The sequence below is a fragment of the Cololabis saira genome, chromosome 5 (assembly GCF_033807715.1).
Source record: "Cololabis saira isolate AMF1-May2022 chromosome 5, fColSai1.1, whole genome shotgun sequence".
Taxonomy (NCBI): Eukaryota; Metazoa; Chordata; class Actinopteri; order Beloniformes; family Belonidae; genus Cololabis; species Cololabis saira.
The window spans coordinates 35,460,536-35,485,247 of NC_084591.1; the positions used below are offsets into that span (position 1 = coordinate 35,460,536).

General features: G+C 43.7%; 1 protein-coding gene across 3 annotated transcripts in view; it reads right to left on the bottom strand.

Annotated features, from left to right (window-relative positions):
* The window catches only part of roraa (RAR-related orphan receptor A, paralog a), a 209,677-nt gene that overhangs the window by 37,895 nt on the left and 147,070 nt on the right, over positions 1–24,712 (bottom strand). The window contains exon 1 of one of the 3 annotated variants that reach the window (XM_061721830.1): positions 10,215–10,351. The exons of the other annotated variants lie outside the window; for them this stretch is intronic. Within the exon in view, the coding sequence (XP_061577814.1) occupies positions 10,215–10,245 (31 nt within the window). The 5' untranslated portion in view covers positions 10,246–10,351. Of the gene's footprint in view, positions 1–10,214; positions 10,352–24,712 lie in introns of those variants that run through there. 3 annotated transcript variants of the gene reach the window in all.

The following is a 24,712-nucleotide window of genomic DNA, read 5'->3' on the forward strand; positions in this document are numbered from 1 at the left end:
CATACCTATGTAATCATAGGAAGTCAAGCAGTTTGTAATTTGACTGATACCCACTATGTACACTTTTAGCTCTATTCAGCCACTGTTGGCAGTCTTGGTAAAAACATTTATTGCCATGAAAGATGATAAGGGGCAAAAGCAAAATATTCATGAATATGTAAGGGAAAGAAAAGCAAACTATCACAGCTAGGTCCTGTGAACATCAATAGTGAACTTACCTGAAGTAGTAGTTGTTAGCTTCCTGCACTACTGGTGGTTTAACCGAGGCTACACAGCTCCTTTATTTATGGAGAATTGTGAGCTCTGAGAGGGATTCAGAAAGTGGTGCCCTGCAACATTTTTACAGCATTTGCAAGGTCTGCAGCCCACAGTTTCCAGAGACTAAATAGTGTGATGGTACTCTCACAAGACACCGAATGTCTTCAAAGAGCAACATCTAAGGGAGAAATTGATCAGAAACTTGTTCTCACACTCACTATGAGTAAAAAGGAATAAATTATTTGAACAGTGTCTATCTAGTTATCTGCCATGGCCTCTGATTAATTACCTTCAGACTTGCTAATGAGAATTTGTAAATAAAATAATACAATGTTAATCTACTGTTTACCATGTTTACTCAAGTTTGCTGAGACCAGAGGAAAAAAAAAATAACACAAAATCCCTTATGTATAAATTATAATAATCCCCCATCGGGTGGGGGGTGGGGGGCATGTAGAGATCAAAAGCACAAAGGCCCAAGTAATCATGTGTCAAAAGATTAAAAAACAACAACAACATTTTTTACCCACTTCAGCGGGCAAGGTATGTCAGATGTGCTGTACTTGATCTCTGATCAATTTCAGTTGGGAAAATTTACTCTCTCTCATCATTCCTGCTTTAATTCTTTAACTACGTTCATCCTCATGGCAGATAAAAACAACAACAATAATTAAAGCTGCAAGCAGCGATGAACGGGCCCTCGCACCCTTGTGCATATTCAGGCGTGCTGCAGTGGAAGCGCTTGTATGACTTGCATGTAGATTCTTCAGGCCTGGACATTCAGCGGATGACACCACCCGCGACTCTTTATGTCAAACCATTCAAAAGTTATGGCAGAAAATAGGAACTATCAAATATGGACCAATCAGAAGAAGGGGCGGGGCTAATTTGCACCAATTAAGGTGAAGGAGTCAAAACCGAGTCCGATGACACCACCCACGAGTCTTTATGTTAAACCATTCAAAAGTCTAATCAGATGAAGGGGGGGTGCGCTTTTTGGCATCTATCGTCGCCACGGTAACACTTTTGACTTTTGAGAACAGTAATGGCCATCGTCGCAGGATCGAGACGCACATTTTGATGTATAACACACCTGGGTGCACGTTACGGTTCGGGCCGCATTAACTGCCGAAGAAATGGCATAAATTGCGTCAAAATTACACGATTAATTCAAAATGGCCGACTTCCTGTTCGGTTTCGGCCATGGCGCCAAGAGACTTTTCTTTAAGTTGTGACATGATACAGGTGTGTACCGATTTTCATGCATGTACGTCAAATCGTATTGTGGGGCTTGAGGCACGAAGTTTTCAAGGGGGCGCTGTTGAGCCATTAGGCCACGCCCATTAATGCAAACCATTACAAATCCAATTTTTCGCCAGGCCTGGCTTGCGTGCAAAATTTGGTGACTTTTGGGGTACGTTTAGGGGGGCAAAAAGGCCCTCATTTCGTCGGAAGAAAAGCAAGGAAAATAAAAATAAAAACGAGAACAATTCCTACAGATACAATAGGGCCTTTGCACTGTAAGTGCTCGGGCCCTAATGATAATGATGAATACATGTTTTGGAAATTAAGAGTGCCTGCGACAGACTGGCAACCTGTCCAGGGTGTTCCCCTGCCTCTCGCCTGTAATGAGCTGGGATAGACTCCAGCAGACCCCGTGACCCTGTAAAGGATGGAGACGGGTATAGAAAATGGATGGATGGATGGAAAATAAGAGCTTAATTAATGTACAGGGGCTTAGAGTTGCAAAATACACCTTAAATATTCTACGTAAGGCTTTGCATCTTTTGTATGTTCTACATCTTTATATCTTTCTCAACCCTAAAAAAGGGTAAGATGTGAATCATCTTTCTTTGCAATTAACAAATGCTGATATAACATTTTGAAGCGGCATGTAAAAAGCAGCACCACTGAACCCCATAATTCAATAGCCAGTTAAAATACGCCTTTAGCAACAATGATCTGAATTAATTGTTTCTCGTATTACGTTATCCATCTGTTGCAACACTGTGAAAGAATCTTCAACGCCTCTCTACAATTTTCCCTTGTTTCATTGATGTTTGTGGGGCATTTGTTTGTGCAAGGCTCCTTTAGAGAGCCACCGCAGCATTTCAGTTGTTCTCAGCTTTGGACTTTGGGTCAAACATTTTGATGCTTTTCTTTTTCAGCATGTTGTAGATTGCGCTTAATTATACTCCTGCATGTAAAATCCAAATTCAGCCGAACTTTAGCTGTTAGGCAGGTGAGCTTTGTCTCTAGAATACATTTGCGTACAGGTGAATCCACGGCCAACCTTATGACTTGAAGCTGCTGCAAAACAAGCCCAACTCATGAGCCCCTCCACCAACATGAACTATAAGGCGTTTGTACAGATACATTATAAGCACTTGGTTTTCAGCACAAACACAGCAGTATGCAATGATGACAAACATCTCAACTTTGGTCTCAGGTGTCCAAAGGACATTGTTCAGAAAATCCGGTGGTTTGCTCACGTACACTGTGTTGCCATGTTGTTTTTAGAGAAAACATCTTTCACACCATAACTCTTTTTTGCACTGTTGTGAACTTTGACATTAAACATACTGAGGCCTGTAGAGATGGAGATAGTTGTGATCCTGGTGCATGTCTGCTAGAATTGTCTACTTGGGTATAATCATTGTTACTGTAGAATCATGTACTTTAACGTGTCTGGAATTGGCCCTAAAAAAGACTTCCCAGATTGGTGGTTGGCAACGATTGCTTCTGTGAGATCATTGCTGGTGTCTTTCCTCCCTGGCATTGTGTTAACATACCACTCGGATGCTCCAGACAGACAAGTGCATTAGATTTGCAACACTTGGCATCTACTTCCACTCTTAACTCCTGCGTAAGCAGTAAGAGTGTAGTTGATGTTCACAAAGTGCTTCAGCCTTAATTACACAGCAGTTAATAAACTGACTGGACTTTCAATGGAGTAAAAGAAATATTGCATATAATAAGATAACATTAGAGTGAGACTGTGGATGTCGTGTTTGAGAGCAGGACATTCACAGCTTTAATTAGAAATGCTCTGTCTGAGCAAATCTATCTCCCGTTTCCTCAAGTCTCACATTAAAGCCTATAGTTATAAAGACAATATGACGAGGAACGGCTCCATCTACCCTCAGACCACTGAAGAAGAAACTCACAGTTTAGAGCTTAATGTTCATTTGTAACCAAGTAATAGATTCTTGTGTGAAAATGAAGAAGTCATTGTGTTTTTTGTTAGATAGCAGAAGCCCACTAAACTGTAAATAAACCCTTCAAAAGCATAGATTAAGACACCTTTTTCTTATTTATCTTGGAAGCTTTTGTCCGGTTTATCGGGATCAGGGTGGCTCTAAAAAAAGGGAGCAAAGAGTGCTTTTAACATTAGGGACAAAAATCCTTCTTTTGCCCAAATTTGGTTCCTGTGAGAAGCTGATCACCCTGAGCGAGGGGCTTTGCTGACATTGCCCGTTGTGGAAGCTGTACCAGTTCGAACAGAGCCGCCATATTGACAAGAACCTGTGCTCAGCACTCGGAAAGCTCTCATCCAGAAACAAGAAGCCCAGGGGAACAAAGACAACAATATGCCAGAAAACCCACTTGAAAAACAACAAAACAATCCAGAAACCCTCCAAAAGAGTCAGTGGTGGGTGATTGCCAGCTGCACTCCAGACTGCCAGGCTCTCTCGGAGTCTTTCAGCGATGTCAGAGAGCTGTAGCATCATCTCCATCTCCTTAATCAGTTGTGTTGGGGAGGGATGGTTCCTGACACGCAGGGTGCATGAAAGCTCAGCAGGACGGGGAGTAAACTCATAATCAGCAATCAGTTATTCCACGTTGCTGTAGGGCGCGGTGGGCTAATCTCAGATGGGTCAAGGATCTCTCCACAGCCAGTTAACCCCACTGCTCCAACAGAGAAGCATGCACACACTCATTGTCTACAGCAGGCAGAGTGCAGGCGGCTTTGATGCCCGACTTGCTGAATTAGGATTGTTAGCAAGAAGACATGCAAACAGAGCTTGTTGTTTTTGTCTGTGTAAATACAGCTTTAATTTCAAAACAAGCATTATGAGTCTATAAATGGAGTAGGATTTCATTAATGTGCCATGTCCTTGAATAAGCTATGTGCTGTGTCTTTAAACAAAGTTCATTGCCTTGCACATTCTTCCTCCTTTCATCTTTGTAATTAGCACCAAAGCAGCATTTCTTTTATTTCAAATAAATTAATGTGCATAAAAATCAATCTTAAGCAGATTGTTCTAGCAAGGCTGTTGCACTTTATCTGGAGTGATAAATTCCTTTCATGCGTCATAGCTGCTGAAGAGGTGCGCCTCACGCTTTTAACTTTTCTTCAGAGTTGGAAATTCAAATGTGCCGTCTTACATTCTGGCGCTTGCAGTGACTTTAGTAAAGAGTCGCAACATCAAAGCTCTGGGGTGCACATTTCCATCTCATGCGTCTCTCTCGAAGAGCACCCTCTAGTGCTCTGGAGGATTCAAGCTCCGTTCATTAGTGCAGATACCAGATCAGATGTGTGTAAATAATGGCGTTTTACAGCAAGAGCCCCTAATGGCCTCTGCTGGGACATGCAATCAAACGCCTTACGCACCTCTCTCCCTTTTGTAATCTAGTGGCAGAGCCCATGTTGTGACGACCTTTGTTATAAGGCGGCCTTGCTCCCCCATCTCATCAAAATTCCAAGCCCCTCTCATTTTTCATCCTTTCTGCACCAACTACAGGTCCCAGGATGCCACAGCAGCTCTCCCCACGAAGCCGAGAGGAGCGTGTCTGAGAACGCTGCGACCTCCGACCTTTTCCTCATTCCCTGACTCCACGGCGTACTTTTGCTGCAATTTTGACAATATTAAGAGGATTTTGTCAAACCACAGATTTCACAAACTGTCACATAAGCAACCCAGATTATCTATTCCAAAAAGCTTTAGAGAACATGCTTATACAAAAACCACATCGTGTCCTCGGTGCAAGTGATGAGAAAGGCACAACAGTGACAAACTCTTATCAGCAGCTATTACCGAGAGCTCCTTTTCAACCCCCCCCACAGGTCACATTAACACTAGAAAAGCACGTCTCTCTTGTCTCACCACTGCCGAGCTGACGCAGAAGGAGGATCAGGGTGATGATAAACCACACAAACAATACTCCTCTTCTTGCCTGCTGCCAGCATGCTTGCCTAGCAGAGAGATCTGATTACAACTGAGAAGAGTGCAGCCTGGTGTTCATAGAAAAGCAGGTCAACTGTAGAACGCTGTCAGACCTCGGGAGTCACCGGCCTGATGGAGGAGGAGGAAAAACTACCCGACAGGGTGGGGAGAGACAGAGGTTTGTCTCTCGTGCAGTAATAGGCTTTATTTACTCTCCCATTAAGAACAGGGAAGGGAGTAGAAATGATGGAAGTGAAAGAGGCGAGCATACGACTCTAGGGAGGGATGCATTAGTGCTGTTGTGCTGTCTGGTGTTCCTCTTCACCTTCTCTCTCTCTCTCTCTTTCGGTCTTTCCCCCTTCTCCCTCTGGCTCACTCACAAGAGATGGAACTGCTCCACAGCAAACACCAAACTCCTTATGTGTTTTTTTTTTCTGTCCTTGGTGTTTGAGTCTGACAAAACGCAAAATCAATAATGCCTTTTTTCCCCCTATTTCCTCTTTGATGCAACTTCAAAAAGCCAATGGACAGCCCTCCAGAGGCCCACAAAGGGAGAAAGCCGATGGTACGTAACACGCTCAGAATGAAAGTACAGCGGAGTAAAACTTTGCCCCTCACTCTCCTAAATCACTGTTAACTTCTAAACCACAAGTGGCTTAGAAACATATAAAAAAAAAGAGAAATAAAAAAGGCATCTGAAGCTCAAGAAATGTCAATTTTTGTTCTTATTAAATCATCTACTGGAATCTTTTATTTTATTGATGCGGCAGGCAGAATAAACCCGATCTAGGGAGAAGAGGTGAATGTTAGTATTTTAAATATTTTAAACAAAGAAATTGCCAGAATAGTACAAAACGTGGTCTCTGAACAGGGGTGGGAGGGTTGGGTTGGGTGAAACTATCATATATACATTTTTAGCAGAGGAAGCTGCAGAGAGAAAGAAAAAAAGCAAGGCAGAAACGGACTATATGACTATCTCTCCACTGCTGACAGAGGAAGTATTGTAGCAGCAGTTAAATGCTGCATGACGGGGAGACACTTCAAAAGATCTATAAGCGACTCCCGTGATACCAAGTGAAAGTAAAGTAGGAAATTACCCTCAAGTTAGAAGCACCAAGCGCGGCTAGGTGTTTTACCTGACTGGGGAGCTAAACAGAGAACCCAGAGTGAACTTGGTGTGAATATTTCGCTGTTAACGAAAGCTCAGCCTCCGCTGTTTGTCGGTCCCTGCTGCTTGATTGGCCACGGAGCAGGAGAGTCGTTTAACCTTGCCTGTGGTGGGGCTAATCTGTCAAAATCACATGGCATGACTGACAAGACAAGATGACTGACGGGGAATTCTGCCCGATAAAGTTCTCTCTACTGTTACCTGCACCCTCTCTTACACACAGTGAATTCAGCTTTCAATATTTTTTGTTGGTAGTTGTAACAAATATTAAAAAAAGGGAAAAAAGATAATAAATGTTCTTAATTTCAGGCATAAGTGTTCATCATTGGGGTTCTCTCCTCTCCAGAGTGTGCCCTCCTCCCTTCCCAACTTCTATGGAGCCAAATCAAAAATCCATGCTCTCAATGGGCAGTCAATATCTCATTAACCAGCCCCTCTTCACACAGCCAGGCAGCCAGGGTGTTTGTCTCAATGTGCACCACGCAGACTGGCACACCTCGCACTCCTCGCACTCCTTAATAACTTGTGGGAACACCGTTGCACTTCCTCAGCCGGCTAGGAGGCAACATAAAGGACGAAAGCGAGCACCCTCTGTGTGGTGGTTTTGGATCGCCTTCCATCAAACATTACGTTTTTAATGATGTGGAAAGTGATGTGGAAAATGTACGAGTTCTTTTTTTTTTTTTTCATAAATCCGTATAAATAATACAATTATTATGAGGGATGTTATTAAGCTCGAAATATAAAGTGAGCCTCTTATCCTAAGCCCTTACCGGTGACTTGTGCTATATTTGCCTTCAACTTAACCTGTGGCAGCTCGTCCCTTTGGCTCGGTAAGTCCTCAGTCCCCAACTGGATAATAGCCAGTCTTATAACCTCTGCTTTAATGTGTGAGAGCCTGCAGCGCTGGGAAGTGAACACTTCAATCGGCCTCTGATCGAAGGAGACAAATAATGCCAAATCTACAGCAAATATTTACAGCCTTGTTAACATAGCCTTAAAGCGCCTATCACAAGATATTTGGCTTCACCTTCTCCAGGGCCCCCCGGAACATTTTTCACAGCCTAGTGCACACTCGTGCTAAATCCCACATCCATGTGCCATCTGCATGCGCTGTAGTGGTTAACCGGGCCTGGCTTTTAACAATTTTGTTGCCTCTTTGCCTTTTTCAAGGGTTAATTAATTATATGTATTCTGGAAGAGGGACACTTTTTACCTTTTCTAGCCTCACATCAAACAACTTTCTTTAATGATGTAATTGAAATTTTCATCTTAATTGTGCTGAGTAGGCTGGCTAATTTGCATGGGTTAATGAGAGGGATGTTTCCATTACAGGTAATTAGGTACTTGAGAGGCAGTGGCGTGGTAGAGAGGCTGAATCGAGAGGCAGAGGTGGGAGACGACGGTGCTGGCTAAAGACAAAGCCACAGAAGCACAGAAAGCCATTTACTATTTAGCATTATTTTGAAGTATAAAGAATGGAAAAAAAAAGCCAGTAGAACTGGCTCATACAGTATGAACGGCTAACAAAGTTAACATCACACGTGAGTCTGTGTCAGAGCAGGGAGTCGTGCAGTTCATCCAACCACTTTCTGGGAGAAATTGCTTCTCTCATTTAAATTAGTTTCATATTACACTGCTTGCTCACTTTTTAATTTCATTTCTGACAATGCCACAAATATCCTGTCAAGACACCAGCAACACCTGTCAAACTGAAAGTGCTGGTGTGAGAAAAGGAGATGTAAAAACTGGTAAACAGACCTGCGGGATAACTGAAACTGCTACTGCTGATACCAAATACTGAAGAATGAAAAAAAAGATGGATCCACTTTCCTTACAAATCGATTCAAGTCACATTAACTCCTGAAGTGTAAATGACATCCTCCCACAGTGTGTGAAGAGTTGTACGTGCTCATATGCAATGCTGCTAAACGACTCATAAAAATTCTAGACAGTTTCACCTAAATATATGATTTAATAAAGCTCCCAGCTATGAATTGCATATAAAAAAAGGACGCTAGGTCAAACGGCCTTTTTTAATATGCTTCCCTGAAAAGATTCGCTCCTTCTCCATTTCTCTGGCCATGCTTATCACAAATGAATGTCAGGCTCACTTCATAAATTAATTCTCCCATGCTGTCATCAATACAAAAGGGAAGAAAGAGGAAAATGCCCCGTGTTGCCATGTCTTACACAATTATGTCTATTTATAAACAGCTCCAACGTGTCAAAATAATGTACAAAAAAAAAAAAAAATTAAATCCCATTTTTAAAACGGTTATTGCTATCACCTTTTAAGTTTCTTTGCTTACAACAGCAGTTGAATTGACAGGGTTTTGAAACCACCATAATCACTATAGAAAGCAAACGTTTATTTTTAGACAGGTGGAGAGAGAAGAAGAAAAGAAGCGCACGTCCAATCGCATTATTATTAGGCTATTATAAATGTATTTTGTTTTTGTTCCCCTGTAATACACATCTGCCTGGCTGATTTTGATTGTGTCTAGCGCGCAAACGTGGACACATATGTTACGATGACTGCCTACGTCTCTAAATGTGCAAGAGGGGAAAAAAAAAAAAAAAAACACGCATTCACAAGTGCGGAAAAATGAGATTTCATGCATGCATGAGAGGAGTGCGTGTTGTACAGTAGCGTGGATCTGACCGCACTTTCTTCTGTCTGCGTGCGTGCACGTGTGGATGACTGGGGGTGTCTGGAGAGCGTGGGATTAGGCTACTAGATCAACATCAGAGCGACGGGGAGGACCCATCCTGCTCCCGTGGCCACACATGTGTACCCCCCACCCAACCCCCCTTCAAAAAAAATACTAAATAGGTCAGTGGAACACAACACGCACACGTGCAGCGGTATCAACTTAAGCCTAAATTATGGTTCCGCGTTAAATTGACGCACACCCTACGCCGTAGGGTACGGCGTAGGGTGTGCGTCGCCGCGTAACCTACGGCGTAGGCTCTGCGTTGGTGTAACGCGGGACTATAAATCAGCCTTTAGAGAATCGCAGGCTTGTCTCGCCCCTCCAGTCTGCGACCCAAGTTCAGCACCACTGCCACAAACACACACACGCACTGCACACACTTGTCCTCGGGAGTGGAAAAACGACTGGATTAAGAGCAATGTGGAATAAAAAATAAAAAGCGCCTCACATGCACAAACAAAACGTCCCGCCCCCCTCAAAAAACAACAAAAACAAAAAAAAAAGGACAAAAAACCCCCAAAAACTTCTGCTTTCAAGCAAGTATTCTTGTCAGACATAAAGAGTACACCAACTGAACATACCAAAATATGAATTTTACGTATATTTTAAAAGATCCGAACTATGCATTTAAATTAAAATGAATAGATACAATGATTCCAACGCGTGGAAACGTTCACTAGGCTCGGACCCCGTGTGTTACTGTACTGTCTCCCTCTCCCTCCTCTCTGTCACGCTCATGCCTTGCAAATGAAATGCAAAGAGTTGGCAGGCTATGAATAGCGGAGCCTCACTCACTTCCCTACTTGTTACTCTGGAAAGCAGAATCAGCATGCACTGGAAAAAAAAAAAAAAAAAAAAGAAGAGAGAAACAGAAATACATCCTCAAATCTTCCACTCTCTTACCTTTCATAGCTGAAATCACAAAATACATCATTGAGCTTCGAGTCCATAAGAGAAGAACTAGCACCCGCGCAAAGCCCTGCACTGCTCTGCTGTCTCAGCAGCAGCTGGCCAGCACAGCTCTGTCTCTCAGCCTCCGAGCATGACCACACCAGAATCCATGTGACTGTGACATCAGTGCTCATGTCTGACTGCTCCCCACCCACCGGCCTTTGATTGGCACAGCGTGCAGCCAGTAGGGGCGCTGAGAGCTCAGGCGGGGAAGCTGGCCCTCTTCCCGCTGATTGCAGTCTGGTGCGAACGCCGGCTCGCTAGACACAGCAAACACACAACTATCTTCCGCGGCTTATCTTTTTTTTTTTTTTTTAGTGCAAGGATAAAGTCAGGAGCAGAGTCTTCAGCAGACGGCGTCGTTTTTGTTGTTGTTGGGTTTTTTTTTTTTTTTTCTCCACCCACATTGTCTTTTTTCTGCAGCTCTGCACTGTTTTGAGTTTAAAAAACAATGCAGTATCAAAGGATGTAAGTAGGGGGGGAAAGGTTAGATGGGGATGAATTAAAGGGCACGAGGAGATGAGGAAACAACAGAGGGAGATGATGGGAAAATAAGAGCAGAGAAAATGGATAAGAGGATGTGTGATTTTTTTTCTTTTTTTTTTTTTTCCCCTGTGGCTCAAAGATAGAAGTGCTCCTCCTCCCTGTCTGTGGATATGAGTGATCAGTGTGAGGCCAGATGTCTGCGAGCAGCAGTGGGCTCATCGCAGAGAGAAGATGAGTGGAGCCTCAGCATCTTCCTCTGACCTCTCAGAGGATCTACACACCCCTCTCTCATGCACGCTCTTCCTGACAGGTGAGGAAGAGGAGATAGTGATGGAACAGTGTGGATGATCCCCTCCGCCCCACAGCGACCAGGCGATGAGTTTCTTGCCATCACCTTTCTGTCTCCTCCTCCTCCTGCGCCCCTCACTCTCGCCCCCTGCTTACCATTCCAGTCTCTCCCGCTCTGTCCTCCCCCTCTCCTCATTCATCCTCTCTCATATGATAATCTGTTCTGACTCCTAACCAGCTGCCTCGCTCTGATACAATATTCTGGTTTTAGTGCAATCCAGCCTTGGCCAATAACCATTTGGCATTTCCACGAATAAGCTGGTGCTCATATCATCTTGTTTCAAGAGAAACATCACACAGCTTTGGTTTTGGACCCTGCGATATTTAAAAATGAAAAATTAAACCATAGAAAATTATTTATTTTTTTTAACACCGTAAAAATGTGGATATTTGAATTTTGGAGGCTCGTTTCAAATTTTCTGCAGTCGCCTGATTTTAATAACTATTCCAGTGCTCCACATTTGCCCCAGAATTATGACTGTCATTGAAAAATGATTTAATTTACTCAAAGTGTAGGCTCTTGATGTAGCACTTTATTTATGAGAGGAGGTCAGTAAGACACTAAAACTATTTGACAAAAATGGCATAACATCCCACACACAAACCAAAGGCAGACACTGACACTGTGCACACTCATCAACACTATTAAAAACCAAAAAAATATGTTGAAATGTACAAATGATGCATCCATATAGAAAATAAAGACCCAGATAACCTTTGTTTATGGTGTTAAAAGATAATCAGAAGTTCTGAGAGCAGCAAAAAGATACAAAATTTAGTGGGAAGATTTTCTAATAAGAAACAACTTCATGGTGAAAGTTTGAGTCTTGATGGATGTAAACATCCACATATCCCCATAACTATTTCAAGACTGTCAATTACAATGAAAGACAACTAAAACTTTCCAATTGTGTCGCAAATTAATAGCAATTTTAACAGACCTTTTGATTTTACATCATTGAGTCAAACTTTAAATATAAATATATTCATTTTCTGTCTTCCATTGTGTTCTAATGATTAAATAAAGTTAGCCTGCTTCGTCCCACACGTAAAATGGAAATTAGGACTCGGGAACATAAATCTTCTGATGACAATGTTTCATTAGGGCCTCCACGATCGCTTGGAGTCCCTAAACACATCAGCTCAGGCTGTATCAACAATGCAACAGTGGAAGAAAAATATCATTAAGCAGCTGATAGAATCAGGTGTCTGGGAAGAAACCAAAACTAAGACAGGCGTCAGTAGGTGAACTGTACGAAACAGTGAGACGTAAGAGACGGCGGAGTCGTCTCATGTCGAGGCCAGCGCCTCCCCACGCACGCTTCAAAGTTCACCAAATGAGTCAAGGCCCAGGCCCACACAGAGACGCGCTCAACTGCCGTTATCTGTGGTTGTACCCTGAAAGACTGGCTGCAGACAGGGCTCATCGCAGCACGGCTTCCAACAGAGGGGTTAGATACACGGGGGTGGCAAACAAACACACGTCTGGAGGACTAACTCTAATAAGACAACAAGAAGAAGCACTTGTTAAGAGGTGTTATCCTTTCTTTTTAATGTTTTAGACGGATGCTGGGTAGCTCTGTCCTTTCAGCTGTACTACATGCCAGTACACAGTACCTCCAAGGGTGTATAATTGTATTTAAAATCTCTCCAGCCTCCCTACAGACTAATGTTTAAGGCAAAGCTGCCTCTGTAGCTCTTCCTGGAATGCACCACATTACCAGTGACAGCATGCCAATATGCAGCTGACGCATGTTAATTGGCGCATTGATTAAGGCACTAAAGGGACCAATGGTCAGATGTGTCTATGAGTATAAATGCGGCGACGGGAAGCGATCAAAAGAATTATTTTGACCAAAAATGTATTGATATGCTTTAGTGGGCAACGGAAATCTGTAATAGTGAAATCTAAGTGCATCAGCCAACACAACTTGGGTGCAGAAGACGAGCCGAAACGCAGCAAATTCAGTTTCTGTCTTTGTAAATTGGGGAGTCACGCGCGTCACACTCCTGGTGGTTTAATTCAAACAAATGCATTTAATGTAAACAAGCCCTGTGGAATGAAATCCAATAGAGATGTGGTGCTGAACATCCACTGGTGTCCCTGGAGGGGAGGAGAGGATGAGACCTGATAATGGCCTCATTAGCAGTCTGTCAGCAGCCACTCGAACGCAGAGGATCGCCGTGCAGCTGATCCACATCAGCTTCTGCAAACTCCGGGCCGCAACGGCAGACCTGTGCTCTTCATCATTTTGCAGCAGGTGGCCTTTGACCCTACAAGATAAACACTTTCAGACTTGCTCATTTTGTGTCCCAATCCAGTTCTAAGGTATCTCAGTGAAGTGAGGTCTGTATTCCACCACAGAGCCACCTGGGCGTTTGGACTCGCGCCACCAGCCTGAAGCGGCGGCGGCGGAATTAACAAGCTCCAACGGGCGCTCCATGAAAACAATACATATCAATTTAATATAGATACCAAGGAGTGGAGGGCATAATATCAGAACCATAACAGCACCAGCCCGCACCACACAATCATAAACCAATTTAGGGCCATTTCAGGCAATTTCCTGGGGGCTTCCACATGTGAGAAGACTTCAATAAATCACACAGACAACAAAGGAAATTTCTATTTCAGTGAAAATAGAGGACACTACTGGGTTATGTCCAGGGGACTGCTGAGGGTTGCATTTAAAGACTAGTTTAAATAAAAAGGAGTGCGAGTTTAAAGAGATTTTGCATGCTCGAGCTGTGCCAGCATTGTGCTGTATTTGTAGCCACGAGAAACGCTGTTTACTTATGATGACTAATGAATTTTTACGGAAAGGCAGCATGTGTCTCAAACAGATGTAGTGGAAGTGAGTCGGCATAACATCTTTAACATTTTCGTAGCCATGCACAGATCGGATGACTAAAGAGTAACGGCTGTAAACACTGCCCTTCATCCTTTATATGCGCAGGAGCCCCAAGACCAGATCAACACGCCTGTCGCTGTCACTGCAGGCACGTACACAAAAACAAAAATATTTATAGAAATGTAGGGTCAAAAGGAAGAGGTATGAAAGCGTATCATTCCTACACAGGTGAGGCGCACATCTGTCAACTGTCATGTAATCATAATCAACAACACAGTGCTCATGGTGACTGGTTGACAAGGCTATAGCCTTTTGTTTTACTGCTACGGATATTTTTAGAGATTAATTTAAATATTTTTTTTGAGCAAATGTAGAAACGCTTATTTACAATTCGATTGAATCATCTTGTTTTTGTCAAGAAGAACATGAAGGAAAAAGTCAAAGTCATGGTAACCAGACTTCCCATCGTTAAAGGCGAGTCTGAACGTCTCCTCCAGGCTAGATGAGCGAGATGGCGACACATTATATAAAATAAGTACTGGCTCACAGAGTCGTACGGGGAAGAGCAAAACAAGGGCTCGGTGTGAGATATTAAAGCAAAGTTGTCCTATGGAGTTGAGGGAGTTCACACATGCACACATCACTCTCCCTCCGTCCTGTCCTCTGTGCAGGGATCCGTCTACAGGCTGCACGAGTATTCGCCACAAGCTCGCCGAGCTACGTGCTGTGTGTTTGCTCTGCTCGGCGTGCCAGTAAACCATCATTTCGTGGTGTAAACCATCGAAACGACGGGGGTTCCAGACTACGGTGGTGCGGCCGTAGCGATTATAGAGAGGGCCATAAGCCAGGCCATTTCTTCCAGTTTCTGAGCGCCTCAACAGTGACAAAAAAAAAGGGTTTATAACCAGCCCACTGGAACCGGATGTTGTGTTGAGAAAGATCTGCATCTCATACACAAAGTTACTGAACACAGCCTGTCGTCGGAGTGGCTGGAACAGGCCGCTTTATTTATGTGGCTCACCAGATTTAAAGGCAGTGGTGAAGAGCGCTCCCTGGCAGTGCAGGAGTAGCATCATCTATACCATTGAACTATTTTTCAATAGATCAATAGAAATCAGATTTAACAATGAATTGAATTGCATGTCTTTTGTGCGAGACTGCCCTTGGGGACAGAAAGGAAAGGGATAGGCGGATAGAGAGAAGAAGGAGCGAACGGGAACGAGGAGAGGAGATTATCGCAGGCATGGCAGCCTGTGTGAGAGGCTTAGCTTGGCTAGGCAGGGAGGTGGAACCCTGTGAATTCTAATGAACTGGCAAGACTCCCCCAAAACCAGCTCCATCTCCAAACCACGAGGACGATAGGAGCGAAGGAGGTGATTAGGAAGCCGCAGCTCCTCCACACCAAACCAAACAGAGCAGGTCATTTTCCCTGTGATAATTACGGCTATAACCAGGCATGAGGGATTGGTAATGGACCTGCTTATTCTTCATGCTCTGCAAAGGCACCCGACGAGCCTGTCGGAGAGAAAAGCATGATGATGTGTCTTTTTTTTTTTAGCTAGTGGGCTGACTCTGGTAGGAGTTGCAAAAGGGCAGCAGGGGAACTTGGCCTTTGAGGGAGAAGTTAACGAATGAACTTCATTATTGAGGAGCATACCGGGGAGACCCCCTGGTGCGTGTGATGTATGACCCAGCATCAGACTTACAAACTCCCCCAACATTACCGGTGTAGCCCCTCATCTGGTTGGGGGGGGGGGGGGGGGGAGGGCTTTGCATGTATACTAAAATAGTTTAACCTTCTGGTTTACGGCTGGAAGACAAAGATTACAACGGGGAAACAAGCAGATTTACCTCAAAGAAGTTGTTGTGGAAAGAAAAAGAAAGTTTTCTCTGCTTTTGCGCTGAGCAGTTGCACAATTATTCTAACACCTGAAAAAGGCGACGTGACTAATGAGGCGGTGTCTTTTTCTGCCACTGCTCTGTGCAGGAACCCTCAGAAGAAAACAGTTTTAGCCTAAACTAACACATATTTAACATTCTCTCCGTGACTCCAGGTGAGGCATGTGGTCCGCTGTGGCGTTCCCGATCAACACGATCATTTATTAACTTTGTTCAAGCATGAAAGTAACTTTTCCTAAGTTATCTGAGCTTCATGAACAAAAGAAAGAAAAAAGACCCACAGCGGGTTCAGTGTTTTTCTCAAGATTGAGGGACATCTTCAGGCTATCTGATGTGCACCACTTAGCCTTGCCCCCCTCCTCCTCCTCCTCCAGGTCTGGATGGAGTTTCTCTGTGGTAGATGGGACGAAGGATCTCTTTACTGAGCGCTCTCCCAACACTTTTACTCTTGACTTATGAGGATGCCATGGGTGCAAGGGAGTGATTCATCACCGGATGTGCTCCTCTTGCACCCTCACACATTAGTAATGTGGTCCGTGAGGAGAAGTCCTGTCATCAGTCTGTACCTGGACCCTCTGAACAAGGTAGGTCAACTGGAGGCAGAAACGGCTGGCCCACTTTTAGTCTTTCACAGCACCTTTAAGTTTCCTCCAGCTCTGCCACAGCTGAGCCGGACGGACATGCAAAGACCAGCTCGGTCAAGGGGGAGGGCTGCCTTAGCGGAAGCAGTTGCCTCACATTATCTCCCGACTCAGTGGACTTTGTCCTCCGAGCCCCTGAGAACAGCACGGCCAAAGTACACTTGATGAGAGGTAAAAGTTAGAGGGGGGGCAGTCATCTTCATTGAAAACATTACAGAGTCTGCAAAGCCCCCAGCAAAACAAACAAGTTATGAGTCATAGTTTGGATGAAAAGTTCCCAGACTTATCCATCTGAAACCGCCAGAGGGAATTTCATCACAAGACTCCCAAGTCTTCTGTAATACAGTTGCAACAAAATAACACGATTGTCTGTTCTTTCACCAAATACAGAGCCACTTTAAGACAGCATAAGCCTTTGACCTTAACATTGCAGGTAATGCACGTTTAAATACCTACCTCAGTATTCATGTTTGTCATTTTACTTGTGAAGATTAGGTGTAAAAAGGCTATTTGAAACCAAAACACAGGATTAAGGGATAATGCCGCTCTGTGTCTTGTGAGTCGACCTTGATTCTGTAATCCAGCACAATACTGGAGAACAGCATATTTCTTGCTCTCGTACGTTCAACGCTCTCAGCGAAGAACGGCTCACTCGGATGTAATGGCACAAGCATAATGGCACCATGCTGAAAGAGAAAGTAATCGGAATTAAGAGGAACTTCATTGTTGAAATTGTAAAAGAAGTGGGAATATTATTACACGATTTGCACAAAGACTGATATTATTGGCAGCACCTTAATGCTGATTAAATATGAAAAAGAACTGCAGGAAAGTACACCCACTGGACACTTTTTTAGGCATACCTGCTATACCTAATAAAGTGATGTAATAAAGTCTATATAAACACACTTTATCAGGCATGCCAGGAGTACCTAAGTGGCCCGTGAGTGCATATGCTGACAATAGTGATAAGTGGAGGCCAAAGTGAATTGATTTGAATTTATACATACTTGTACTTTAATGGTCACAGTGAGAAATGGATTTAATCTCCAACGTGAAGAAACCTGCAGGTGTTATTAAGTGTCGTGCCACTTAATCAGAGCGGATGCCAATTAACTATGCAGTCGGGAGCAAACACGTTAAAGAGCATGGTGTCACCTGACTCCGGCATATACAGTATACACGCTCCTCTCTCTTCTCCCCGTCAGCTCTTTACCTGTTTTCTCTCTCTGTTTTTTTTCCTCCTCCCCCCCACCTTCACCATGCCGCAGACACAGTAAAATGAAAAGCCTCCTTTGATGTCTGGGATCCCATAATGCTGAGCAGTCGAAATCCGCACGCCTGTTATCTACAGAATCTTAATGATGACGGCTAACTTCACAATGGGTTAACTGCGCGTCTCTGTTCTCGCGCCGCACACCCACGGAAACACAAATTAGTAGCAACTCGGGGAAAGAGAGGAGAAAAAAAACACAAAACAAAAAAAAACTGTATTCCTCTAATAAAGCAGATTCAACAAAATGGGCACGAAGCCATCAGCACAAATGTCAATGTCTAATATCACAGGAGGCTTTTGTGAGCACATCCGCTTTCTTTTTATGTACTTTAGTTTGTGAACAGAAGGAAAATATATAATCCTCATTACAAATGGTTTATCTCAACCCCAGAACAGATGTGATCAGTGTGCAGCTTGAATTTTTTTTAAGCACTGTAATAATTGCTATTGATCTGAAAACAGCGTTCACGTACTTCGGCAGAATTATAAAATTTGAGTAGTTCTCCTGATTTGTTCAACAATGTCCCAGGAAATGTTCGCAGAAAAAGTATCTTTTTGATTTTATTTTTATTCATGCAAAAGAAATCTATATTTTAATGCCCAGTCGGTGCATTTCTAGTTGTTTCTTTTCAGTTTTGCATCATTAATATGTGGATCACGCCGATGCAGTGATTAGTTCAGAGGGACCCGACGATGGTGAAAGGGTGTATAATTATGAACGCCATCAGCATCAGTCAGGAGCATATCTGGAGGAGCTCCATGACCTCTGCCTCTGTCGCCCTCCATGAATCAAACCCTTAATTTCATGCCGACACTCTTGTCCTGTGTTGAGTGTGTGTGTGTGTGCATGTGTGCGCCATGGGAAAGTGATGAGACATGGGAAACCTGATGAGAGACGAATAACCTGCGCCTGTGCAAAAGCTGGCCGACCGTGTGGCGCAGCGATCGCGAGGCCGGCTGAGCCCTCCCAGCTATACCAACTGCTTCTCCTGGCAGAAGCCGACGCCTCAGCACAGCCCTCGCTCCCCGCCCCCTTTCACCTGAGGCGGCAGACAGCCGGCATAAGAGAAATCGCCTGCAGCAGATGGGGCCACTTACTTTGGTTGGCCCATCCGAGCATTGTGTCCTCGTCATATGTCACTTACTCGCTTACTCTTGTTTTCTAGTCTGACACTACTTGGAGACGGGGTGGGGGGGGGGGCTTTCACTTTCACGTGAGGCACAAAAGGTAAAGTGCGAGGAAAAGCTGACGGGGTCCGTCTTTGCCCCGGCTCAAGTTCCCTGAAAGAGCCGGCACCGACGGAAGAACCAGATTAAGAGGCAACAAAAGCAGAGTAGCCCGAGCTCACAATAATCTGTCCCTGCACCCTTACAGCCCGCCTCACCGACGTCCCTCTCATAAAACACCCCGGGCCCCCGGGAGGTGATGAAAAGAAGAGTCTTTGGCTGTAGAGAGGTATACAGGGAAAGTGCATGTACAAAGGCCATTTGCAATTTTACAAAATGGCAGACATAATGCTTTTACTGAAAAATGAGGACTTGCCATATTGAGTTGGAGAGGAAAAGACGTTGCGGGAGAGGAAAAAAATGGAGAAAAATCATGCTGGCCTGGTTTACGACAAATAGATAGCTCTATTGATTTCCCTTTTTCAGTGACTGTCCATCCCTCACTGCTGTGATTACACTGACCTATTTGAGAAAAAAAAGGAAGAAAAAAAGCTGTTTATTATGGATTAAACCGAAATGTCCAAGAAGAAAATACTGTTTTTATGGAACAGATAAGTAGAGTAAGATGAAACTTAACCTACAGTACACAGAAAACAAACAGATTTTTGTCAATTTAAGCATTCAATCTTGCTCTGGGAGAGGAAGAAACAACCCGTGTTAGTGCCATGCTGAGAATCAAACAACTCTCCACAGGCGGAGAGGTTATGCGTCGTGGCGCGGTGATCATTTTAAATCCCAACTCAAGAACATTAAGATTAAAACGAGTCCAACGTTTAAACCAAATAATGCTCATTTTACAAACTTTTTATCACCCAAATACACTGATAATAATCTGCAGCCGCGTATGCAGCATCGCATTGTGTTTTTCACTCTGACACACAACAGCACAGTTCAGCGTTGTATGATTTGTGCTGATGATTCCTTTGTGTCTGCGTGTACTGCTGTGTGTGCACGCGTCTTGCTCCACCATGTCTGTGCCGTGCGTCTCTCCAGACTATCTCACTCCGCGCAGCTCAGGGGACTCTGGCTGGCTGATCTTCATTATCAGCCCTAGCTTAACAATGTTCTGGATGCACTTCCCACATGAGTGCAACTAACAAATCCCCACAGAGCTGAATCAAGGCAACAATGTGATGAAATACCTTCAAACAACCACTGAGCATGGAACACTGAGCTATGCAGAGACAACTCACACTGCCCCGGGCGATTCCACAGGAGTGCGCCTGTTGCCAAGCAAAATTAGACAGCAACTGGGACATATTATGCTCCTAAATTGGCGATGTACAGCACTATTAAGGACCATAAATCTCATGTTTGATTAACTGAAAAATGACAGAATCAATGCAATCGCACTGCACAAGCCCACACATGCTTGCAGGCAGGCTCTGCCTTGCAGTCTCAGACTGCACATTCTTTTCTTTCAAGAACAGTTTATTATGGCGGTCCACATGATTTGGTTTGTTTGTTTTCATGGAAATATAACACTATTTTTTGTCATACACTGGCAGTGCCTTCTGATTAAAAAAACCTTTGTTTAACTCTTGTCGTTTAGGACCTGCCTCCGTACAGCCCGGTCTGCTCTGATTGGTCAAAAATGACTGACTGGAAAACAGCTGCCCACTCTCATCTCACCTTTTTTTTTTTTGGTGCCAGTAAATGTATTGATGTAGAATTTTTAATTATAATAAAGTCTTGCAACTTCTACCTACTTCTCCCTTCCAGATTTGACCACAGCAGAACATTTATCCGGGCCTTGTACTGGCACCATGAGAACGATGACTTGTGAGCTCTTAGTGGCTGGGGCAATGTGGTAAATGTGGAGTTCTGTGTCCTGCCGAAAGGACACTCCAGCACATTACGGGGCTGGGGATTGATCTGGAAATAACCCCCAATGGAACAACAACCTTAACAACCAGGGCAACAGATTTAAGGCAACATAGATACAGTAGTATCACTGTGTTTTTGCAAGTCAAATCCAAGTCCCAAGTATAATATAGTTATAAAGAACGTTCTGGTATTTCCTGCATGTCATCACAGACCTTTAGAACATTTGCTATACCTAACAAATTCAAAGGATGCACAATGTTGTCATTGTTTATAACATCTTAAAATACAACTAATATCACGTTCACCTCTAAAGCCAGTTTATTGATAATGTAACGAGCCCACAATGTTATGTGGTCGACAGTAAATCAGTAACCTGATTACAGGTTGACATCAGTAAGCAACGGACGGTTGCAGCACAACAGGGATAATCAGGTTAGTCAACCATTTCTGATGTGGCTTTTTGATGAACTCAAAATCATTGCTAGTGCAAGTTCCCAACAGTTTCTTCACAGAACCGTCTTGCTTTTCCACCGGCCGGAGAGCAATGGTGAGACATCATTCATGACCTCGCCAAAGCGGAAGCAGAAAAAACATAAAAAAAATTGCACAAAATCCCTTAGAATAACAACAATGGAAACTGAATTTCGGTGTGTGCAGATGCTGATCAGGGACCTTAAAGGAGCTTGAGGCTCCTTTTAAGAAATGAGACTCTCTAGCGCCACCCTTCACCACGACGGCCGTTGGGGGTACTGCAGCCAACAGTGAAACCGGCACGGGAGAACGGGGAGAACGCACATGCAGCGTCATGTGACGTCACATCCGCAGCCCAGCGCGGGAAATTCGGGACCGAATTGCAGCACATTCTGCAGCACACAGCCTGTTCAAGGCAAAGGAGAGATACACTAGAGGGCTCATTCTTTTGGGTTTGGAACGCTTCATCTGACATTATTACTAGAAAACTTAAAATGTATACAGATTTTTTTTATAAATCTTGCCACAATCCGGCCTCAAGCTCCTTTAAGTCTGATTCGGACTCTGGAATCGGCTTTGTGCAACGCCACGCATGGTTCCATCAGTAAGGATGCATCCAAAATGTCCATGACATAAGTTTTATATTTATAAAGTTGTTTAATGTGGTGGTTGCATAGTTTTGGTTGGTCATAATAATCGGGCCCCCCGCCCATGATGAAGCTGTTCTTGTACCTGGCCCAGCAAGGTTCTGGGGCCAGTGTGGCACCGAGTAGGCTCTTTTCTCATAGCTGGTGGTCAGGCGCCAGCACCCAACGGGAACTGGAACCGCTTTAGTGGAAAAGCCCCACTTATGAACTGTGAGCTACATTTTTTTTGGCACCTGTGGCCTTTGCTGAAAGTGAAGAGGGAGATATGGCGAGAGGGTTATCATCCAGAAACATGGGTCCAGGAGTTGAACCCAAACAAGCCGCTGCGTGACGTCTTCCTGTGGGACACCTCTTCAGCCAACTGAGCTATACGGGACTCTGACCCACCACCATCCTGGAACCCGAAACCACACACTTGGCAGTTGGCAGCTCTACTTTTTGTGCCGTGTCTCGTGTGTAGTTAGTCAGACGCCACACTCTCGTGGTGCAGCCAATGTTGCAGCGGCTGTCTGTGATCACGGTGCGCACATGCAGAAGATCACGTACGATGGTGAGGAAGGAAATCATTTCATCAGGAGATCATGGCTGAAAAATGAAAAACTAAAGCTTATTTGTTTACAAATCTCAAATACCAAGTATGACTCGTGTCTCCAGACGAGTTCATTTCAACTCTCAGGTCGCTGGGTTATGCATCTTATGGCAACTACAAACCCGGATGACTTTGCAAACATTTTAGAAAGATTTTCCTAGGACACCCTCTCACATCTAAAGACTAATGATATCTCAAAAACTGGAGCACTCACAGGACTACAAACAAACAAAACAAAGCTTCTGTTGGTTTCAGATAATAATGACATCACAGCTTAACACAGTTTGCATTCGACAAAACTAAACACTTGTGAAAATATCAAATGTATTCTATTTTGGAGGTATGGCCAAGATGCAGAAAATACTGTTTCCACTTTGCTCTGACTGACTTCTAACTACTGAGGTCAATGGAGATCAAGTTAAGCTCTTCATCATTTTCTTAGTTTGTTTACAACTTAGACATTCCTTATAAAATCATTGAGTGTAAGGTCAGCATTGAGTACAATTCTGAATAAAAAATAAAAATTACATAGTTTATCCTAGTTCGTAGAAAGAATTGCATCTTCAGGTGAAGCTTCTGAGAAAATGGGAACCGGCAGAGAAAATTGCAGCTGGTACATCTGCAATCATGGTGTTTACAAGCAAGGGACAAACAACCCGCACAATGAACGGTTCAGGAGCTGCGTCTTAATTGAGAACGAAATACTCCCTTTTGTGTGGGGTTTTGGCCTTTCTGCAGAACTCCTACGTGCACAATAAAAGACGTGTAACACACAAAAGAGAACCATCCAAAAAGGTATGTACAGTATATCCTTTCTAATTGCAAAGCAGATATTTCGTACGGATAAAAACTGTCATCGTACCGCACGAATGAAAAAGGCATGATTGGGATTAATAAGGCTGTTAGCAAAATTTCAAAAACATGCACCTGACTACTCTAAAGAAGGTTCTTTAAAGACAATAACAAGAAAGAAAAGAAGAGGAAGAAAAAAAATCTAACGCACAAAAGCTTGAAGTCTACAAACTCAGACTTTTTAAACTTTGAGTGAGCTTTAATGCGTGTTTTAATTCCTCCGTAACTCTGCTCTGTTTTCCTGCAGCAGCCTAGAATCACAATCGTTCAGCTGCTTTAAGACGGACTATCCGCACCATTTCTACATGAGCGCGTGCCACTGGTGAGTTAAGGACTCAGAAGAAAGAACGAGCGAGAGACGGAAGACAAATAAATAAATCAGTGTCATCTAAAAGGCATCTGTTGATTGAGGAGAGGAAACCCCGCAGGCCTGCTTTTCTGTTTTCCCGGAGTTACATTTGAACTGCTGCCTCCCTCTGGCCAACCGATTATCAGCCGGCACACGCAACTCGCAGTGCACATTAATACAGGCGACTGACGTGCAACAAAATGTGAAATACAACCAACTACAATAGCATAGTGTAAAAGAAAAATACATGCATAATTGTGCAGTGAACCTTTGGGACATTTGCATTTTTCTGCTCCTATTAAACACATACAGTAGTTGTAAAGTTGGACCTTATTAAATCATTTTGTCTTTTCAAAATCTCGTTTTGTCCACATTTTGACTCCAAGTGTGGGTGTGCATAAACACTTGTGTTGTTGAGTGCTATGGTCCCAATAGTTTGCATACAATCAGTTTATTGTACACGTACAGCTGCAAGAGTGTGAGAGGATTAGCTCGAGGTAATCAGGAGATCTGCTCCGTTCGATGAGAGAGCATCATAGATACACGACCCGTGTTTCAGCGTGTGCGCTGGCTAGTGCTCTGCAGTGCCGGCTGTGAGAAAGAGTCCCAGACTGCTGATGGTAGATTAGAGGCGAGACGTGTAATCTCAGCGTAATCAGCCGCAGCATCTGAGCCTTTTGCTCCACACCGAGCGTCTCAACAGATTCAAAGAGAAAGTCAATTCAGAGAAACACGGCTCTTACGAGGTCGAACGAGATGATGGGGCATATCTGGTGTCCACTATCAAAGTAAAAAAAAAAGAGGGAAAACAAGCACTCGACGTGAAATCAGAGTCAAATGCACTCATATCATCGCGGCAAGGGATGTTTGACGGGTTGCGTTAAATGCTTTTAAAAGTCCATGTAACAGATAACAGGGCATATGTAAAACTACTAAACGAACGTACAGGAAAACCGCGTGCTGACTTCTGGCGGAAAATTACAGCC